The sequence below is a fragment of the Takifugu rubripes genome, chromosome 1 (assembly GCF_901000725.2).
Source record: "Takifugu rubripes chromosome 1, fTakRub1.2, whole genome shotgun sequence".
Classification (NCBI taxonomy): Eukaryota; Metazoa; Chordata; class Actinopteri; order Tetraodontiformes; family Tetraodontidae; genus Takifugu; species Takifugu rubripes.
In genome coordinates, this window is record NC_042285.1 from 18,224,273 (window position 1) to 18,245,213 (window position 20,941).

General features: G+C 44.4%; 2 protein-coding genes across 12 annotated transcripts in view; both read left to right on the forward strand.

The window, feature by feature from the left end:
* Positions 1-20,941, forward strand: part of LOC105418387 (ABC transporter F family member 4-like) — a 239,284-nt gene that overhangs the window by 95,281 nt on the left and 123,062 nt on the right. The window lies entirely within an intron of this gene.
* On the forward strand, positions 1,579-20,913 carry tbl1x (transducin beta like 1 X-linked). 3 transcript variants are annotated; one of them, XM_003961817.3, is made up of 15 exons: positions 1,579-2,005; positions 14,861-14,964; positions 15,285-15,430; positions 15,505-15,724; positions 16,502-16,634; positions 16,829-16,970; positions 17,070-17,133; positions 17,268-17,365; positions 17,446-17,506; positions 17,585-17,706; positions 17,792-17,866; positions 17,949-18,076; positions 18,523-18,688; positions 18,776-18,877; positions 18,986-20,913. In XM_003961817.3, the coding sequence occupies exons 2-15, from the start codon at positions 14,907-14,909 to the stop codon at positions 19,010-19,012; spliced, it is 1,542 nt and encodes a 513-aa protein (XP_003961866.2). In that variant the 5' UTR covers positions 1,579-2,005; positions 14,861-14,906; the 3' UTR covers positions 19,013-20,913. The 3 variants fall into 3 exon arrangements, with proteins under 3 accessions (XP_003961866.2, XP_011607436.2, XP_029703021.1); XM_011609134.2 differs by lacking the exon at positions 1,579-2,005 and adding an exon at positions 9,408-9,447; XM_029847161.1 differs by lacking the exon at positions 1,579-2,005 and adding an exon at positions 10,366-10,807.

The window sequence follows — 20,941 nt, forward strand, 5'->3', positions numbered from 1 at the left end:
ATGTCAAGATTCCCTTCCAGTTTTATAATTGGTAGAAAAGCTGGGAATATCAAGAGTGACAAGGGCTTTAATTCTGTTCCATTAGGGTAGTTACCACAAATTGAGCTTGTTTTTCAGACCACAATGACTTGAATAATCAAGATTTGTACGCGTGTCTAAAATCAGACCCAATTAGGGATGTTAAATGTAAAACGTTACGTTTTAGGATGGCTCGTCCTTATGAATCACTCCAAGGAACACAGCGATACACCTTTTTACCACTACCACATGGCAGCCCTGTGCACACTACCCTGTGGCTGCAGTTAAAAACCTTCAGCCCTCTGCGGCAGCAACATTAGGATGCTTTGCGGGAAAGTGGCACGATTCCAGGTTGCAGCCAACTTCCCTGCGGTGCTACAGGCAGTTGGTTTTGCTTTGTCAGTTTGGAATGTAGAAATACGGCAGAGCAACATGGAGGACTCTGTGGAAAACCCCAGGAAGAACACCACGCCGTGAAGCCAACGCACGCATTACAGTTGCCAGAGCAATGAATTACAACATCACGTGATGGGCCGGAGTATTTAACTCTAACCTTGACAAATGAATCACTTGGTCACAAGTGAATGCCAGGACACTAACATATTTTTTAAAAGCTGAAAGAGCTGCAAACAAATATTCCCATTTTGCTTCATTACCAAAATTTTACAGTTCAAATTTGATATGAGCACATGGTATTATGCACCATAAAAAAACACCTCTATGTATTATATTCTATTCCTGTCAACAGATTATAACCGTCGAAAAACCAAACCTCACACTATGGAAGGTTGTAGCTTCAGTGTGTGGGGGTGGGGCAGAACCGGGGGGAGGGGGGCATTAATAAAATATTGCCCTGGGCCTCTTTTGACCAGGAGAAGGCCCCGATGATGACTGCCATCAACAAAGCCGGCCCTCCACTAAACAATCACTAAAACCTAATGGGATGGAAGCACATAGGTCAACAACCTCGAATGGAATAAACGTGGAGTGAGCGTGAAATAGTTCCTGCGCGCGTATTCCTTCATGTACGGTAGGCGGAGGAATGTGTCACACCAGTGTAGAGCCGTAATGATGTCAACTTGTTATTTACTTTCCAAATCTGAATGACTGAGCAGGGCGAAAGGAGAATTAATCAGCCGCGCTGTGACCAGGCAGGCGAAAAAGAGTGGCGCGTGGGGGAGGGGCGGCGGCTCCGAGGCCAGCTTGGCTCACGGTCTCAACTGACTGTAGTCTTTACACACGCTATATGAAGAAAATATGCACCTATTAATACACCTCGACGCGATGTTTGCATCGTTTTCTGCTTATAACACAAAGTGCGCCGCGTAAAGTCTGTATTCGGTGCCGCTGCAGCCCAACATTTGCTGGATTTCAGTCACACACTACAATGTACAGTAGCCTTTGTGGGAAGGCATTCAGTTGACTTATGGCGGCAGGACACGCTAAGCTAGCACTTCTTACACATTAGCACGGCGCATAATAAAAGTGTTGCCCCCCCCCGTACTCATTAAGTCACCGACCGTCGAAGGTTCTAAACGCAGGCACGGCCGTGTTTGTATTATTCAGGTTTAAGGTCAGTTCGCCTTCACCCCCCACCCCCCGGCTCCCTCTCCCATTCTCTGTCTACGTCTCTCTCCCGCTGCCGATCAGCGCCTGCTGCTGTCTCTTTATGTTAACTGTCCTCCTCACTGAGCGGTGAAACTCCACAGAGTACCCTGCAGCCTCGGCTACGGAAACTCGCCTCCCCCCCCCCATAACTTTACCGCCAGCTTCGAGAGTCTGAGCGAACACGGCTCCTTTTTTCCCCCCCCCTCGTTAGCCCCCAAAATTAGCCGCCTGTGAGTCACAGGAGACAGCGGTCGGAACTTGAAATATGACGATAAGCAAAATGGGAGGAAAGTCGCTGCTAGCTCACTGAAGTTGGAGGTTCTCCTTGTGGAAGAGGAAGAGGTGGCGGCGGACACCACGAGTTCACTCACAATAAAAGGTACGCCAGTAAAAGTTAAACGGCATCGTTTCGAGCTGCGCCGCGTTGGCTCGGCTCGAATGTGGATTATGTGCGGGGAGAGTTTGAGGAACTGGTGATTGTAGCGTTGATTGTGAGGTTACCGGCACCGGGCTTAGTCACCCCTGGGCTCCACACGTGTGCTCGAATTCCTGCTTTTGTGATCGAATTTACTCCGGATCGGTGATAGTTAGGCAGCCTACTTTCGTCCCACGGTGGTTTTAGGCGCAGGCACGGCAGCTCCCCTCTCACGGGGCTGACTTTTGCCCGAAAAAGCACACTTAGTTTTGCAGATTGAAAGTTGTCCTATTCCGCTGAAGTGTTGGGATCTCTGCCTCATAGTGGGAACTCGCACATCCACACGGCGTAGCATGTTCCCGTTGATTTAGTTAAGGCATGGAACAATAAGAGGAATGTGTAGTATAGAAATATTGCCATGCATACATCAGGGAGGGCATGAGTTTGGTGGGGGAGGGGGTCATATGTACTAGACCTTGCCTGCAGATTTCTAGGTACAGTCAGTGTTACTGTACTTTAAAGGTGTATATTGGGCTGTGTGTGTTTTCACCATTTAGCACAAATCACAATATACTGATCACAATTTGAGTCATAGTACACCTTTATTGCTTGCTTGTGCTCCAGAACAGGGGCTTATTGATATCTAGAGATACTATTTGCTTTATTTATTTTTTTTAGTTGTTTTAAATAGCTGTTGTAAATGGGTGTTTCTGTATTAAAATTGTAGATTAGGTCAAAGGTCTATTCCACTGTACAAACCTGGCAGAATCCAATGCTGCAAAAATAGTGTGACACAGTGAGCCGCTTCAAAAATAAAAGAACCCCCAAAACATTTTAACAAGCAACTACAAACGGGGACTTGTGAGCTCACAGATTTGCACAATATATGTGATTAAGAGTTGCGCAACTTTTATTTCCTGTTGCAGAAGTGTGGTAGAAAATATTTTACTGATATCTCCACTGTTGCTCAATCAGTCTCTCAAATTATTGATGCCCCCATTTATGCTCTTCTAGTGATTGTGGAAGTAAATCTGCTTGTTTTGCCCAGAGGGAGTCAAATGTCCTCATGTCAGATTGATGTGTCTCTTTTAGGAACTGTTAGATTAAAATAATTGTGATTATACGGTGTATTTTGACATTTGTCCATTTTTAGTATAAAATGAAAAAAAACCCACTGTCAACTTTCATGCAAACCAGTTTAAACGCAAAGATAAGAAATAGTTGCTTTGCTGCAGCAGTAACAAAAACTAAACCATCTTGGGGATCAGAAATCTCTTTACAAACCATGTAGTTTTCATAAGAACCATAGAAACTAGCCACCTGTGGGAGGTACCGTAAGAACTGATTCCCTACACAGTTTCACCAGTTTGTATTTAAACTGCTCGTAGGAACTGTTCATGACTTTACTACAACATCTATAAACCATGAGCAAAGGTGGTGTAGCTCTTATTTACAGTAAATGATAAGGAGCATGTGTGTGTGAGTACATAGGAAGTGAGGTCACATGGTATGACTCAATAAAGAATAAATCAACAGCAATAAGAGGTTATTGGTGTCCACAACAATTCTGCATTTTCGGGTGGAAAATAAGCTCAGCAGCATCCCCAAATGTCTCATTGTGGTGGGTCTAAAGCTCACAGAGGTGTGTGCGTGTCTCCTTCAGTGCAGATTTAGCAATGTTGGGATAACCTCAGGGTGTTCAAAATGTCAGTGATTGTTTTCAAGCCTCAGATATCAGTCTGGAAAATATTCCCTCTCCTGCAAGAAGATACTGCTTCCTTTTTAAAGAGCTTCTTTAAGTGACTTTTGTGTCTGAGTGGTTTGTCAGAATAGTAGCAGAATGGTGCCAAAGCACGCGCACACACACACATACACCTCCTCTAAATCACTGACAAAAATTCATCCTTGATAATTGTCATTTGCATCCTTAAAATCTAGGACACAAGACTCATGTAACATGTTGGCAAGGACTCCTTTTGGGTGGTTGTGGAATCAGAGGTAACAACAACACTCCTGCTGCAGTTGGAACAATATTGGCCCCCTCTGTTATGCTTTACCATAATATTTATACAGCCTGGGGAAGTGTGACAGAGGGGCAACAGGCCCAGAAAGCACCAACAGGAAGGTGCTACTGGCTTGCTTTGCTCTAATTGCAGTGGTTACAAGAGCAACTTTTGTGGCACCAATTTAAAAAAAGAAAAAGAACAATGGGTGTTTTATGACATCTTTATGCCCGTGTGAGCCCACTTTACACCTTCTATTTCTGAATCAACCAACGTGTTTGTCAGTATCTCATTTGTGCACGTCCCTGATAGCTCGAAGAGCTGCTCTCATTTGTGATTGGTTTATATTTTTCCCAGTATTTTCTAAACAGCGAAAAACACTTAGATATTTGGACAAATATCCTTGTTCATCTTGTTCCGGAAGCACGTAATTAAATCATTTCATTGGGATGTAGTTTGTCTCTTGCTTACGCTCCTGTCCTTTTTATAAGATGAGATGCGCAAAGCTACCATTTGTATAAAATGATTAAATACTGTTTGTTATTCGAAATGCATGTGTTTGCCAGGAACAGGATGAACTGAAGCGCATAAGCCACGACATTACATCCAACATTAACTGTGTCCAAAACAGAAATATATCCTCGGCTCGTAAGTAGGGCAAGGAAGTCCCTGAGAAAACCCGTGTCAGCACTGCAGGCCTGTAAATCTCTGTATCAGACTGTCCAAATATTTCTGTTGCAGTATTTATTCGTGATAAGCCACAGGGGGTGCTGAGCCCTTCTCTGCCTCCAAAGGATACAGTTTGCACGGGCTACCAGCCAATTGACAGAACGTGGGTACTCTGATATAACACCCATACAAGTGAGCTACATTCGGGCTGCGGTCGTTTATGAAAGGTTCCGGCACCGCCGGTGGAGCTGTTTGTCATTGCCTAGGTGCGCCTTTTGAGAGATCACCCCAATTTTCCGAGTGCACAACAGCAGAGATGGAGAATACCGTTTGGAAAATATCACCCAGGTTGAGGCTTGTGGAAAATCATGGGTTTTGCTGTTTTCTTCTTCTTTTTCTTGATTTCTTCTTCTTTTCTTTCAATCCTGTGTGGTTGCAGCGGTGCGCCATTCATTTCTTACTACGGCTCTTCCGTACTTTGTTTAGGGTCGACGAGCAGTTTCACGGCCACACTCACGTTATCATCATTGCTATCTTGTGAGGAGCCTGATAAATCCATAATTAATAAATAAATCCATAACTAGCACTGAGTAGATGTATCAGCGTGGCTTTATTACTGTATATGGTGTATACATTTAGGAGCGTTCATCCTACATGTTGAGTCAGACGTTAAAAGAAATGGCTAAAAAATAAGTCAAGACAATACAGACAATGGCAAAAAGTGGTAATATCCCAGAACTATGTGTGTGCACATCATAGTGAGAAGAAAACTGGTGATCTATCACTAATGTAAGTGTCCTGCTGGGGTAAAAAAAAATAAAGTGGCCAGTTCAGCAGACGCAGGTGGGTGACGGGGAAGTGAGCAGGGCAACTCAATTGACTTGAGACAAGTCTAGAACATGTCCCCGATTGGTTGAAAGACTGGAATCAAAGGCACCGTGGGACAGCCGGTGGATAGCTAACAGTCAGAAAAGTGGGTTATTATCACAGCAGGGATCCTGCGATAGTTCATTTACACTGCGGATGAATAGCAGAGCCACCGTAACGTAGCGCTGCACGGCGAATCGCAATGAGCTAGCCTTTGTGAATGAGTTTTGTGACCTCATTTTTAAATTAATACTGTGTTTGTAGGCAGGCGTAGGCAGTTTCTTTTCTCTTTTCTTTCTTACCTTTAGGTGATCTCATTCCCAACAGCTAATCTCACTCTTAAGCATGTAAACCCATTCACCGAGTGGCAAGAAATGTATGTAGTGCGTTAGCGCCGGATAGGCTGATGCTAAATGTGACAGCGTTGTTAATGACACTGCTGGGTGACATCTTTACTCTTTGTTCCCTCGCGCTCAGCGGAGTGAACTGAATGTGACCGAACACCTTCCATTTCTGGCCTCTTTTGTTATAGAGCAATCGCCTGGCTGCTTTAAGTTTCCTCCCATTGCATTTACATCATTCTTTTTATAATGTATAAAGCTACAGCCAAATACCAGTGAGATAAAAAGCCCAGCCTCTGATATTCAATCTGTGTGTGGATAAGAGAGCACTGATCACTGCTTGAGTTATATGTAACTGTTTAGGTTATGCATCTGCCACCCACAAGCTGGAATAAATAAGCCAGCCAAACCTAATGTTATATTTGCAGGTTGTGGGTCAATGTACGCGTCACAGAATGCGTACAAGCAATAAACTGAGCCGTAAAGCTCTAAGATTGAAATTGAATTGAGATACTTTTCTCTTGTGTCTGTGTGCTACAGAGAAGTGCCTTTGGTAACTCCACAGATCTTCACTGTTGGCACAGACATGGATGCCTGTATTTGCCTGCACTGTACAAACATTCTCTTCTCAGAAATAGATTTGCAGCACTGCTGCACTTAGACATGAAGTGCATTTACGTTCGAGTATTTGTTTTTATGCTAGTATTAAGGCAAACATTTACCTACTCTATTCTCATTTAAGAGGCTCTACAATAAATGTGTGCTAAGCATTTATAATAAAAAGTAATCTTTAAATAGGAGCTCTTAAATAAATGTATGTGGCAAATTGCCGTAATGCCCCATTTAATTACATTTTCACAGCTGTGGCAGCTGGACGGTAAAGCACCACCTGAATGGAATATTAAGGTGTATTCTGAATCCTAACAAGTAAAGCACCTATGCTCAGAGAGCTGACAGTAATCAGAGCTGAGCTAGCTTTACTATAAAGAGACTCAACCCCTCTGTTCTGTCACCTCTCTGCTGCCACCGATGCCGCGATCACAGGCAGAAATGTGACTCTCTGGAATAATAGTCACCAGGGCTCGCTCCTGTGACTGCGTTTACTCGGCATGGACATGCTCATCAAAGCCTGTGTTACTGCAGTCATGCACGCGTCTCATTGTCTTTGTAGGTGCCATTTGCTTTGGAGGATGGTGCACGGTGACGAGGGATCTTTGGTGGTGTGTGATGCCGTGTAAACGCTGGGTGAAAAGCGAAAAACACCCGTGCAATGGCTTCAAAATGAAGAACAGTATTTCAGCTGCTTGTCTACCTTGTTTATTTGGCCCTGATCTCAGATGGAAGGGAAGTGCAAGGAGAGTGGGGGGTATATAGGATGGCATGAGCAGCTGTTGACAGAGAAGCAAGATCCTCTTGTCACCATAGCAACACTTGTATAGCCCACACTGGTGTGTCTCTGTTTACGGCTTATTTGTGCAATCTTCATCTCGCCGAACAAAGAATAACCGTGTTTTTCCCCCCCTCTGCTGAATGTTAACATTTCAGATTTGGGGAGAAATTAGACCTGTAGAAATGTACATTTACACTACAATATAAACATGTTTGTTCACACGCGTGTATACTTTCCTCCCTTTAAAAAAAAAAAAAAAGAAGCAACAGTTTATTTCCTTACAACTGGATGCATTTGCATCGTTGTCACTTTACAGCCTGATTCCTTGCGGAACGTTTTAGTCAGGTGTATTTTAATAAAACACACAACAAATAGAAGTCTGAATGTGTTATTTGCACAGTGAAATCCAGGGTAAATGAGACCGAGTCAGGCTCTAGGTGTTCCTTTTCCATGGGTTTAAATTAGCGGGTGCATATTCATGCAGTGTGAAAGCGGGTGTCGATGAAGCGTTGGTATCAGAAATGAAATAACACATCTGATCAAGATAAACTGCTCTGTATCATAGGAGCTTTCGCTGTCCCACTATCTCCCCCACACAACAAATTTACTGGCTCCCCACCCCCACACAGCCCTATACACACACGCATGCCCCAAAGCGACGCCTTCCTTGTGTGCGTACATGAATGCATACACACGTGAAGCGAGAATCTCTTCTGGTATCAGAGGAGAGCAAATTAAAGCAGAAAATCAAAGCGATGACATTTGCAGTAACCAGCAGGTGTATTGCAGTTTTTCTGTTCTTTGATTGAATTCCGCCTGTGAAAAGAAAGAATCGTTCAGCATTTCGAATCAATGCTCACCACTGACTTATTACATGGTTTTGAAAATAAAAAAGTATTTGGGTTTTTCTTTTTTTCTTTCTAACAGCTTAAAATGCGCTTAAATTTCTGACAGCGCTGCCTGGAGCATGTAAATTGAGTGATGTCATTTAGGTTGGTGGTTTCAGACTACAGTTTAGAAAATGTCGTGTCAGGGTGTGGACTGAGAGGGAAATTAGGTTACCAGACACTCGCCTGTTTCTCATCTCTGCACAGCCTGTGGTGTGTGTTGCCGTGGTACTACTGTGGCACAATTCAGGGAAATGTGCAGCCCAGTCAGGGAGACACCAGGTTTGTTGGAAGAAAAGTCAACAGATCTGGGTTTGCTGCCCTGATAAGAGTATTACGTAGAAAACCAGTGGGTACATTTGCATTCACAGTTTATTTGAGCTATGCTCAAAAGTGGACTTTGGCGTCTCGTCGGAATTCTTTCCTTGTCCCAGTTTACACGCAATAGCGTTAAACTGCTGGCTGACAGGAAGAAGCCGTCCTCCTCGCCCCCAGGGGGCGATATGCAGCCTTTGGGTGGGTTAATATGGCCGCCTTTCCAGTTGAAATGTTACACCACACAATGGAGTCCGGTGGTATTTTGAAGAACAGGAAAATGGATAATCGCCAAGCTTTGTCCATCTTGTGTGTAATGCTTTGCCTAGTGTGGAGACGAGATGCCCCCTCTCCCTCTTGGTCATGGTGGTTTTAAGAGGCAGACAAAACCGCCGTATGCTAACGCCAGATTTCTTGTATCTTTCATGCACAGTGGTCTAGTTTAACTCCGATGAAGTCGTTCATACACACATATACGGTTGTCCAGTTTGGGTCATAATCTGTGTTTTGAGGCCTGTTTTATACAACAGTCTGAATGATCTTTAGATTTAAAGCTATTTATGGTCCCCATCTCCTCCTGAAAGGTGACTTGAGATTCTTGTGTTTGTGTGGGAGACCAGATAGAGGGGGAGAGAGGCATTTTTATACCAGCTCTATAGTTTGAGTCTTTTTTTAGGATGAGGTTTCTCTCCTGCATCCCCGTTTGAACTTTCAGATGCCGGGAAATGCTGTTTTACATCATTTTTCCTGTTAACTTCAGGAGATGTCTGCTTTCAAACTAGACTGTTTGTTGTGCACATTAAAGAGCGTGTGGTGGTTGAATAGCGTGATATTATTTCGTAACCGTGAAGAGGAAGTTTATTACAAAGCGCTGACGTGTTGCCTCCATCTTGGAGGCAGACGTGTGCGGCGCAGAATGATACAGGCCTTGCAGGTAATATAAGTGAATAATTCTAGTTGAATTACTCCTTTTATCCTCTTTTATTCAGTCCTGTCTTTTGTGTTCTGAAGTTTGGACAGTAGAATCTCCCTTTGCGGGTGGTTATCTGTCATTTTCACTCGCTGTTGACAGTAAATGAAAACCCGAGCTTGCTGGGGATTTTCTGTTTTATATAATGCTGATGACTTTAGGCATGAGAATGGGTCTTTGGTTCGGACTCTCATCAACCCCTCTGAACCATGTGGGACACTATGTCCTTGATGTTGTTTGAATATTCTGTTGGGGGAAGCTAACATTTACAATTTTCTATTGTAGTACATGACAGAATGTAACAGCATAAAGCTGCTTTTTGTGTAATTCAGTGGTTGTTGCACGCGTGACCCCATTGACCCTCATTAGCTGCTCACACTGGTACGTCTTTGGAGGGTTTCCAGTGAGGATCCAGTCCACCTCAGCGTGGCACCGATGCTGCAGTTGTAACAGCACAGCGCTGTCTGGCTCCAGTTTCAACCGTGCCGCTGTTGCTGACAGGTGAGGTTGTAATCGTAGACAAACACGTCATGCTATTCCCGTTGTTAAACGCTTTCGAAGGTAGCACACGCGAGACAATGTTGCCGCGGGTCTGTTAAATTTCATTTTGCTGTTACTGGGTTGTGTTGTTACACCACGCCGCAGTTAACAACACATGGAAGACCAGTTATAAGACTTCACTCGTGTCATAGGTTTGAATCTTGCTGATTGGTTGCTTTTCCTCGTCTTTACTCCAGATAGCGAATCAGATTAAGATGAAATGAGAATGGCTGTGAGCCAGCCTCTCAAATGCTGGTGTGTGTGTGTGTGTGTGTGTTGAAATTGTTTACTTTCTGGCAGCCTTCCACTTCCCTTCTCCTGCCCTGTTCTGTTAAAGTGGAGCAGCCAATCGCAGCCATCTTTCTAATCAACCTCCGTCAGAGAGGTTTATGGAGCAGTTGACCGTCGGGGCGTTTCGTCACCACTTGTCAAGCTCCAGACCAGTTCAGCCAGCCAACGCCAAGCTTGTGGTCCAACACGTTGAAGGCCGGCCCTGGCGAGCATGCGGTCATCCACGGTGTGTGAGGGGGAAGTGTTGTCTTTGGACACTCCGCACTTCCTTCTGCCGTGTTTTGCCGCCCTACACTGGTCTGTCGCTAAGTGACTCATTGTGAGTAACAAACTAGAAACGGTCGCTGTTGCTCGCTGGTGATCAGTGTTGATTATGCAGCTGCTGCATTCCACGGCCCCGTCTATATTTATCCCCCCGCCCCACAAACAACAACAACAACAACAACAACAGGAGCAGCAGAGAGCCAGTCTCAGCTCCAGCCAGGCTTCAGAGGTGGGATTTACTCAACAGAGCAGTTCAAGAGAAAATGGCTGCTGTTTCCAGGTCTGCTGTGCACATCTGTCAGAAAGTGACCGTGCAGGAGAAAATGAGGTCTCGGGCGTGCTCGTCTTTCAACACTCGGGCTGCTTGTGCGGTGTGTCATTTCTCCTATATTTTTGTGATTGTATTAAGTGCGATCAGCTCCCAGTGCCGCTTTCACATGCATTATATTTCTGTCCATGTTTCTGTTTATGTTGTAAAAGATTAAATCTGCAGCTTATCAACGGTTCCGACTGTTTGACATGGCAGTGAAAAGCTGCAGCGCTGTATTTGTTAGTACCCTGGATGAGTTTAGCTCCTGTCAGGTGCAGCCAGAGAGCTGATGGAGCTCATTCTTTCCTGCCAAAACGACATTCTGTATCTGTTCAATTAGCTAAATTGACTGGCTTATTTTAAAGAACCTCCCAAAAAAAACGAACCTATTCCTGTAACTTCCACATTAGACGAAGTGAATCCGTGCTTAATCAGTTAAATGCACCTTTTATCTGATTCGGTAATAGCCTATAATTATGGCGTACTTTGGACTGCAGCACAAGTAAATATATTACGTATTACCTCACAGATTCAGTTGGTCAAACCTGATATCAGTTACCTAAAGGATTACTCATTTACTTATAGAATATTTTTTAATTTACTGACCTTTTAAAAATGTGTTTAACCGAGAGAATTCTTTGAATTTACTCAATAACGTTTCCATTTTAACAGTCCTTTGGGAACTGGATGGTTTTCATCATTGCAGGCAAAGCGTTAGTCCTTCTGAATCTTGGACTAAGATCTGTGGAGCTCAGTCTGTTATTTAACTCAGGATCAAATCCAAAAGACAAAGATTATATCTGACCACCGTTATTCCTGTCTGTTCAGTGTAGGACTGAGAGTGTCCTTGTCCTCCGCTAGCACACAATCCATGCATTTACCTGAAACAGAGGCAGCAGACCTGTTTTAAAAGCATAAAGACCCACCTTTATTCCTTCATCTCATGTAGGTTTAATTGACTCATTCAGCTGAGACCTGTTGTAAACATTAACACTTTCAGACTCATATTGGGTTCACGTTGGTTCACATTGGGACACATTTGTGCTGTGACTGTTGCATAAGATCTGTTTGACTGTCTCTCTGTGTATAAAATCCATTATTATTTGTATTTTACCGACCTGGTCGCGTCGATTCGCCCCTAACGGCTTCACGTCTCGCCGATAAATCCACGAGATGGCCATTTATTTGCCGTGCTGTTTTTATAAACTGGCAGCAGATTTGAAGGTGACACAAGGTCAAACACACCTCATTCTGCACAGCCGTTATATCTTTGCTGCTCCCCTAAAGGGACAGTTGGCAGGTGAGTATGTTTTTTTCTTTTAAAAACCAAGGCTTCATACACACTGAAGAACACTGAGGTAAAACTGGCCTCCATTAATCTCGATTGAGACTAGTCCATTTAGGAAGCCCTGCAGTCAACCCAGCAATTAGCCTGCCAGCTAACTCTGACGACTGACAACCTCTGTTCCAAAAATAACACTTCCATGATGGGAGGGGGAAAAATCTTATGCTCATTTGCACTTGTTTTTTGTTCTGAGCCATGAAAGTATTGATATAAAGTCAAAAACTCTGGAATGAATGATCCGGTTGTGTCACGAGGACTGATTAGTGTTCTGCGTCATGGCATGAAGCGGCTGTGAATTCATGAAGCCGTTTTTTCTAAGTCCACGGTTTATGCTGAAAATACCCGAGCATGCTGCTTCGTCCTGTTGGACCAGTCAGGAACAACGACACCGCTGATGAGATGCGTCACTGCAACCGAATCCTATCAAATCGTCAAGGATAAAATTCAATAGCACGCAAGCCCAACTGCCGATTGTTGCTTTTCTCCATTAATAACAGGTTGAAATGACAATTCAAATGTTTGTCTCCCCAGCCATTAGTGAAGTGTTGACTTTTGAGATGCTAAGTGTCAATATTGTGCCTCCAGTAAACTGTATATCTCCAGTTTCTGTTGTATATTTTTACAGTGTAAACAGCCGGTGCAGTAGCAGCCTTTTTCTTCTTCCTTTTTTGTGGTGGCTGGTTTTTTTTTTTCCTCGGGGATCATTTCTCCAGCATCATTTCTCACGTCAGTGGATAAACCCGAGAGCCGGGCTAGCTTTTGCCGGCTCCGCTCTCGGGCTCATTGTTTGGTCAGAGAGGATCCGACTGTCCTGGGAGTTGTGTAATGGAACACGACATCATGAGCCCATCTGATAGAGGGATTATTTCGGCTGTTTTGCGTTGCTGGAACATGTGCTGCTCCAGGCTGCCTCTTAATTATGGCCCTAGTTGTTTGGTATGTAGTTGTAGTGGCATGGCTTTGATGGCAATTCCTTCCTAGCCGATTACATAAGATGAAGAAAAACATGGCCATAGCGGCTTAGAGGAGCTTTTTTTTTTGGCAGGATGTAGCATCTCACTTCCTTCTCATCTTTTTTGAGAGTTGCACAACACTGAAAAAATGCTGAAAGAGTTCTCTGCCATGATGATGTCTGATTCACATACTGGATATGAAACATGAGCTGTTTTAGCATTCTAACGCACGAGCGACACATACCGAAATATAGTCTATTTTATTAATGTAACAGTGTACCGAAGGTGGTCAATGTAGATCCTGGAAACATTAGTCACTTGTGTATTATCTGTGAGCCGAGTGGGTGTGTGAAATTCCACTTTGAAAATGCATTTCAGTTTACCAGAAGTTGGTTTGAACGGTGGATTATTCTACATATCCGTCAGCATTTACAGTTAATTGGGGATTATTTGAGGACATGGTCCAAAAGACATGAGGCAATTGTTTTCAGTGTCAGTGTCCGTACTGAAAGCATTTCCAACTCAAATATAACGCGTTTCACAAGATATCTTGTTTTAGCTTCAGCTGTGTGAAGAGGAAAAGGACCTTATTTTGTGGCGGCATGGGTTTCATAAGGCATTATCCCAGTCATGCAAGCACATACTCTATATAAAAGAACATAGAAAGGTGGAGGAGTAAATAATTCATGTAGAGAAACATGTTCAGGCCCTCTGGCTGTATGCCCATTGGTAATTGGGACAACACCATTCTCTATTTTTCTCCATCTCTCTTGTTGCTCTTGTTGCTATGTTACCAAAGGGGAATTTGAGTGGGCCTGGACAGTGTTTGGAGTGAAAGACAGACAACTGTGCCGCCTTCATACCTGACAACACCCCTTCATTTCAGAGAGAAATCTCCCTATTGGAGATTTGGAGCGGTTAAACAGTATATGTTTCGTTATGTTCAAGTAGGTGGACTATAATTGGGACTAGGCTACATTCCAGACACCTGTCTGTATCCGTGTGGCGTATGTGTAATGTATAAAGACATTTACGCTGCTCCATATGGCCCATGTGTGAGGTGGTGCTCAACAGAGATCTGCTTCTTCTGCCCGAGCACAAAATCCTTGTGGAATAGAAACTAAAATCTAATTTCTTTTCCTCTCCCTCATTTCCAATGTTGGGGTGATATCAGTTGAACATGACTGTATTTGCTGATTGATTGGAACTCAACTGGAAGGTCAGACTGGCTCCTATGAGCATTTTGCCATCTGCGCTTTTCTGTAATTTTACCTAATGATTAGGAGAAAGGCTTTTAATATGCTTACTGCTTTGTCAGGGCTCTTTCATTCCAGAGAGCTGGCTGGGTCACAAGCGGGAAGAATCATTCAGTTCTTCGTGGAGGCAGATGGATGTAGATACTCTCTTTGAATGCGAGATACAATAATTTATGCATTCAGTGCTAGACGCGCCTTCACAACTGAATACATTGACATTCAGCAGAGGGATCTGTGCAATGAGTGTGAGCGGTTAGTAACAGAGGCTGTGTGCCAGTACTGTGCTGTATGTTATATAATTACTCAGTTGCATCATTGGAATTTTGCAGCGTCCAATTTGTGTTTTCTAGAGATTCATTATGCTTTATAATGATTTCATTAGTAATAATGTCACATTGACCAGTACTGATGTTTTTAGGTGGTCACAGCCTTCCAGCATACCTCCTCTGTTTCTTTGGGCTAAGATGAGTATTACCAGTGACGAAGTCAACTTCTTGGTCTACAGATACCTTCAGGAATCAGGTTTGTGTCACTTCTGCTCTGCTATAAGCTGTGGGGGCATGTTATATTACCAACAGATAAACAAATCGGCTCAGATCAGATATTTCTAATAATGCTTGATGCTCATTGCAGTACTAATTACCTCGTTGCTATATCAACCTCTAGTATGGCTTAGAGGTTGCCATTGATGCTGACTGTATATCATTAATTGGCACACTCGTTACAACAATGAGGCTTTCTGTTGTTGTGATAGCATGTTCTGATGATTATTTGTGTCCTGTTTGTGCACCTTTTAATTTGTACTCTGTTGCTAATGAAGATAATGGTGTTTTGTGTTTCAGGTTTCTCACACTCAGCGTTCACCTTTGGCATAGAGAGCCACATTAGCCAGTCCAACATCAATGGAACACTAGTGCCCCCTGCTGCACTCATCTCCATCCTGCAGAAAGGGCTTCAGTATGTGGAGGCAGAGATCAGCATCAATGAGGTGACAGCATGCACGCTACATCTCTGTTACATCTGCTGGCTTTAGTAGTTACTGACTGCCCTTTTTCTTGACAGGATGGTACGGTGTTCGACGGCCGGCCGATCGAGTCTCTGTCGCTCATCGACGCGGTCATGCCAGATGTGGTGCAGACACGACAGCAAGCTTTCCGTGACAAGTTAGCCCAGCAGCAGGTGGCTAATACCACAGCTGCCTCATCCTCTGGAATCCAGTCTAACACCCCAAAGAATGGTGAAGCCACTATTAATGGAGAAGAAAATGGCACTCACAACATGAGTAAGCGCCAACAGCATTTTTTACAGTGTAATGTTATTGTTCCGGATTCTAGTGCACTTAAGTAGTTTTTACATTCCTCTCCAACGGCGCACATATTTTGGTTTCCTCTTCTAAAGGGAGCCAGTTATAATAATGTCCTGCAGCCAGCGTGAGCTGTTAACTTCAGATCTCTGGTTGTTACGGCTGCAGTTTTATCTGCACCTGGAGACTGCAAGAATGGGAATTAATGACGGCGACTCCTCTGCCGTTTTAGATCATTGCTAGCATCAGAAAGCAGCCCGACAGTTGCATTTGTCTGTTTCTTGGGAGCGTTGGTTATTTCTGCTACACTCTGTCAAAGCAACCTCCTGGTTTTCCTGAGAAACAACCGCCACATGGTCTCGCAGCATTCCATATCATTAGCAGCTGCTGAACTTCATCTGTGGCCCAAACCGGACGAGGGTAGAGTTGACGATGCTGACAACAAGGGGGGGGTTTGTGTCCGCGCATCCACTTCTGTAATTTCACAGTGCAGACGGCAACAACAAGAGCGTGGCGTGAGATTTCACAGTTTGAGGGCACGCGGAAGGTTTTACATGTTGCTGCAAATGAACATTAATGGGACATTCCATTACAAAGCTATTAGTGTGGTTTCCCTTCCTGCTGAGAGCACAATTATGGAGAAGACATTCAAAATGGATCAATATGTGTCTTTTTGTTTGCTGAGCTGTTGGTGCTGATATACTGTAAGTAAACACACGTGTCAGTAAACACGTGCGTCTGCCTCCCTCTGCTCAGATAACCACAGTGAGCCCATGGAGATGGATGTCGATGTGGAGATACCAGCCAGCAAAGCCACGGTGCTCCGGGGCCACGAATCTGAGGTCTTCATATGTGCCTGGAACCCTGTCAGCGATCTGCTGGCCTCTGGGTGAGTTCCTGCCGGTGCTGAAACAGATCTCCATTCATGTCGGATGAGTCATACATCATCGTAACAACGCTTTGGCTCTTTTTTCTGAAGATATACGACTTTGTTAGATCTAAGGCTGACATGTTGATATTGGGATAATCTATTGACCCCCCCCCCCCTTCCCCCCCATCTGGATTCATTGATATTCTGTTCAGCTCCGGGGACTCGACTGCACGGATCTGGAACCTGAATGAGAACAATAACTCCAACTCCACCCAGCTGGTGCTGCGCCACTGCATCCGAGAAGGAGGACAAGATGTCCCCAGCAACAAAGACGTCACCTCACTAGACTGGAATGTAGGTTCCCGATAGTCAGACCTCTCTCCTGGATGAGGTAAATGACCCCTGCATCTGCTGTCAGTTGAGTAGCAGGTCTGTTTTCTCTCCATCCAACAGAGCGATGGGACTCTCCTGGCAACGGGATCTTATGATGGATTCGCCAGGATATGGACAAAGGATGGTATGTCCATCAATCCTGGGTGTTGTTGCTTTGCATTGAGCTTGGATCATTGTTATCCGGAATAATCTGTAATCTCTGTGATTCGTTCGGAAGGATGTTTTGTCAAACAAATGGATCTGACTTTTATCCATTAGGAAATCTGGCAAGCACCTTGGGGCAGCACAAAGGGCCCATATTTGCACTTAAGTGGAACAAGAAGGGGAACTCTATTCTTAGTGCTGGTGTAGACAAAGTAAAGTCGTCGGTGTAATTTAAAATATTCTGCTTTCACCTTGATGAGTTTGCTAAGTAACCCTCTTTTTTATTTTCCAGACGACAATCATTTGGGACGCACACACAGGAGAAGCCAAGCAGCAGTTTCCTTTTCACTCAGGTAAAGGGAGATCGGGTTGTGTTTTCATGTATGGTTGTGCTTGTGGGGGGGGTCGTTAACGAATGAGACCTCCCACAGCTCCAGCCCTGGACGTGGACTGGCAGAACAACACCACCTTCGCCTCCTGCAGTACAGACATGTGCATCCACGTGTGCCGTCTCGGCAGCGACCGACCCCTCAAGACCTTCCAGGGACACACGGTAAACTGCTATTTCTGTCCCTCATCTGTCTTTAAACGATCCCTGCTAGATTAAGAGGGGCACTAATGAGGTTTGTGTGCGGCAGAATGAAGTTAATGCCATTAAGTGGGATCCGTCGGGCATGCTGCTCGCCTCCTGCTCCGATGACATGACGCTGAAGGTAACACTCGGTCCTCACGGCCCCTGAAGTCACGACTGGCGATTTGGACTTCAACACATTTTACTGTTGCCTTCACGTGCAGATTTGGAGCATGAAGCAGGAGTCCTGTGTCCATGACCTCCAGGCTCACAATAAAGAGATCTACACTATCAAGTGGAGCCCGACGGGCCCCGGCACAAGCAACCCCAACTCCAACATAATGCTTGCCAGGTGGGAACACCCTCGTGTTTCATTCACATTCACTTACACCCCACGTTTGATTTTAAGTGCAGAAATGTGCTCGTAGCAAACTGCAAATATGTGTACACGTATGGAACTGGAACGTGGGAATTAGTCTGGTATTCAGAAGAAACGTCCGTGTCAAGCAGATCCAGGGGCCCCACAGTTGTAATCTCTGACCTAGATGTGTATGCTTGTGTAAATGTGGAGTTCAAATAGCACAGGAATTTACAGCTCTTACTGAGAACCCATCGTATCTGCCCTGAAGTCACTTGGTGAATAATGCTATGAATAATGGACATTGAGTAAAAGCTGCCCATTCTGTTCCCGCTTTAATCCCAGTTAAAACACCAGGATTATTCTATATTTTACATTCACAGATTTACTTTTCTCCTGACATTTTGTTAACAAATGTACAACTCATGACCCTTTGGCAGTGCCTCATTTGACTCGACGGTGCGACTGTGGGATGTCGAGCGAGGTGTTTGTATTCACACACTGACCAAGCACCAGGAACCCGTGTACAGCGTGGCCTTCAGCCCCGATGGGAAGCACCTGGCCAGCGGCTCCTTCGATAAGTGTGTTCACATTTGGAACACCACGGTAAGAAAACGAGACACACAAGGATAGACGAAGCGGCGGGATGCCCTATCAGGACGCCTTCAGGAGCTGTTGACACTGTTGTTTCAGACGGGAGCCCTGGTCTACAGTTACCGGGGAACCGGAGGCATTTTTGAGGTGTGTTGGAACAGCGTTGGAGATAAAGTTGGTGCCAGTGCTTCAGATGGTTCGGTAAGCTCCTGAAGATAACTGCCTCCTTTATTTGTCAGACACTACAATAGATTGAGAAGATTAACTATAGTTCTTCAGTTGTTTATTGGTCTCTCTTTGACCTTCCAGGTGTGTGTTCTCGATCTCCGAAAATAGCGGATTTGACACTTTGGTGACGCATCCTGAAACGTGGAGTGAAATGTTTTCCACTGACATCAGCAAACGGACTACCAAGGCTCCAAAAGAGCCCAGAGGTGGAGTGAAAGGCCTCTCACAGGGGAAAACCATCTTACCGCAGAGGAACCAACACCAACTGGCTTCAGTGCACCTTACAGTTTGTTGATGTGTGTTTTAACTAAGAGCCCCACCATTGGACCCAATCCCGCTTCTGGGCTGCAGCCTCTTTAAAAAGGGTTCTCACAAGGAAGTGGCGTGATCCCTCCAGGCCACCGCTCCAGCCGTTATCTGGTTAAAAGTGTCCGAACACACAGCTGAGTTTTATATAAAGAGTAGAAATGTCAATGAATCACGTTTGGCTGTAAAAAGGCAACAAATGATGACCGAAATGCTCTGCTTCTAGAGTTCCTCTGAGCAAATGTTACTTGATGCCCAAATGAGCTAACTGGGGTGGTGACAAAGGAACAGGGCACACGTGCAGTGTCTGTCAGTGCTGGGCTGCTTCTCGGTGCCGTCGTTTGTTTCTTGCTGTTCAGCTTTTTCCACAGACGGACTTTTGAAAGTCACGGTTGAATGTGCCGCCGACGGGCTCGCTGACAGGTCGTGTTTAACAATGATAGGAAAGGCTGGATTATCCTAATATTACCTTCTCAATTCACTGGACATTAGTCTGTTGGTCTAAGATGTGAAAAGGGTTGTTTACGAAGAGAATCTACTCCCCTTTTGGATGTAAATTTCAGAATGTAAAGCTATGTAAATTAGAGTATACACAGCCTTATATACTGTGTATATATGTTTATATCCAATCTGTAGAGGCTCGTTAATGACTAGAGCTGCCACCCCTGCACACCACAAAACCTCTAAGCTTCTAATAATGCAGTCTGTCTCTTTGATAAGAATATTCACGTCTGATGCATCAAGTTGATTTGGGGCGAGTTGGAAGCGACCTGACTATTGATCCTTTGAAGCGAGGTGTGTATGTCCCTGCATTAGGTCACTCTATGGGTAGTGATGCCGGAGGGAACGGTCACCACCACCGTGCTCTGCTTGTTCTTTGCTTTATCTGTCGTGCAGAAACCCAGGAATACATCTGAATTAGCATTACCATAGCTTCTCTTTGGCACTTTCCTCTGAACAATCTACTGAAAAGTTAATTGCACATTTTGGCCAGAAGGTGGAGGTCAAGCAAAAAAAAAAAAAAGTCCCGGCGATGTTGCTGTAAAAGTAAAGGCTACGGGTTTATTAAACCTTCCAAATGCTGCCGGCTGATCAGAGTTGGTCGGATTTGACATTCCTGCGTTGTGGACTTGTCTTCAGATAAGTGCAGTCTGCCTCCCTCTACTCAGTGGGACCTTATGGAAACGTAATATCTTCCAAGTAATTCGCCACCTGTTTGATTTGCTTTTTTTCTGCTCCTTTCTCTTTTAGTCCGTGTCTAGAGCCATGTGAAGTACACTCTTTGTGATGGTGCATATGCAAATGTTCAGATTTTGCTGAAAGTGAAGGGCAATTTCATTTTTAAGGTCCAGTGTCTAGAATTTTAAAGTATCTTTTGGAAGAAAATGAATGCATTCATATTTGTATCCATTCATTCTGTAATAGCCCCAAAATATGTATACATTTTAAGGAAAAATCCTAAACACTGGACCGATTTAATGGGTATTCAGTTGTATTGTGACTTTTATTTGAGAGCCATTATTGTCTGTGTCAGACTGAGAATTGGTGGCCTTTCTCGACAAGTCAAAGAGCCCAGTTTGGAATATGGACCGCTACCATCCCTCCCACACCCTGTTCCAGGGTGCACCAACCCGTTTCAAAGACGAAATGTTAAATCAAGTCGTTCATTGTCTCGAATAAATCGCTCTATTTTGATATCAGAATCCACAGGAGCTCACTTGAGTGATTTAT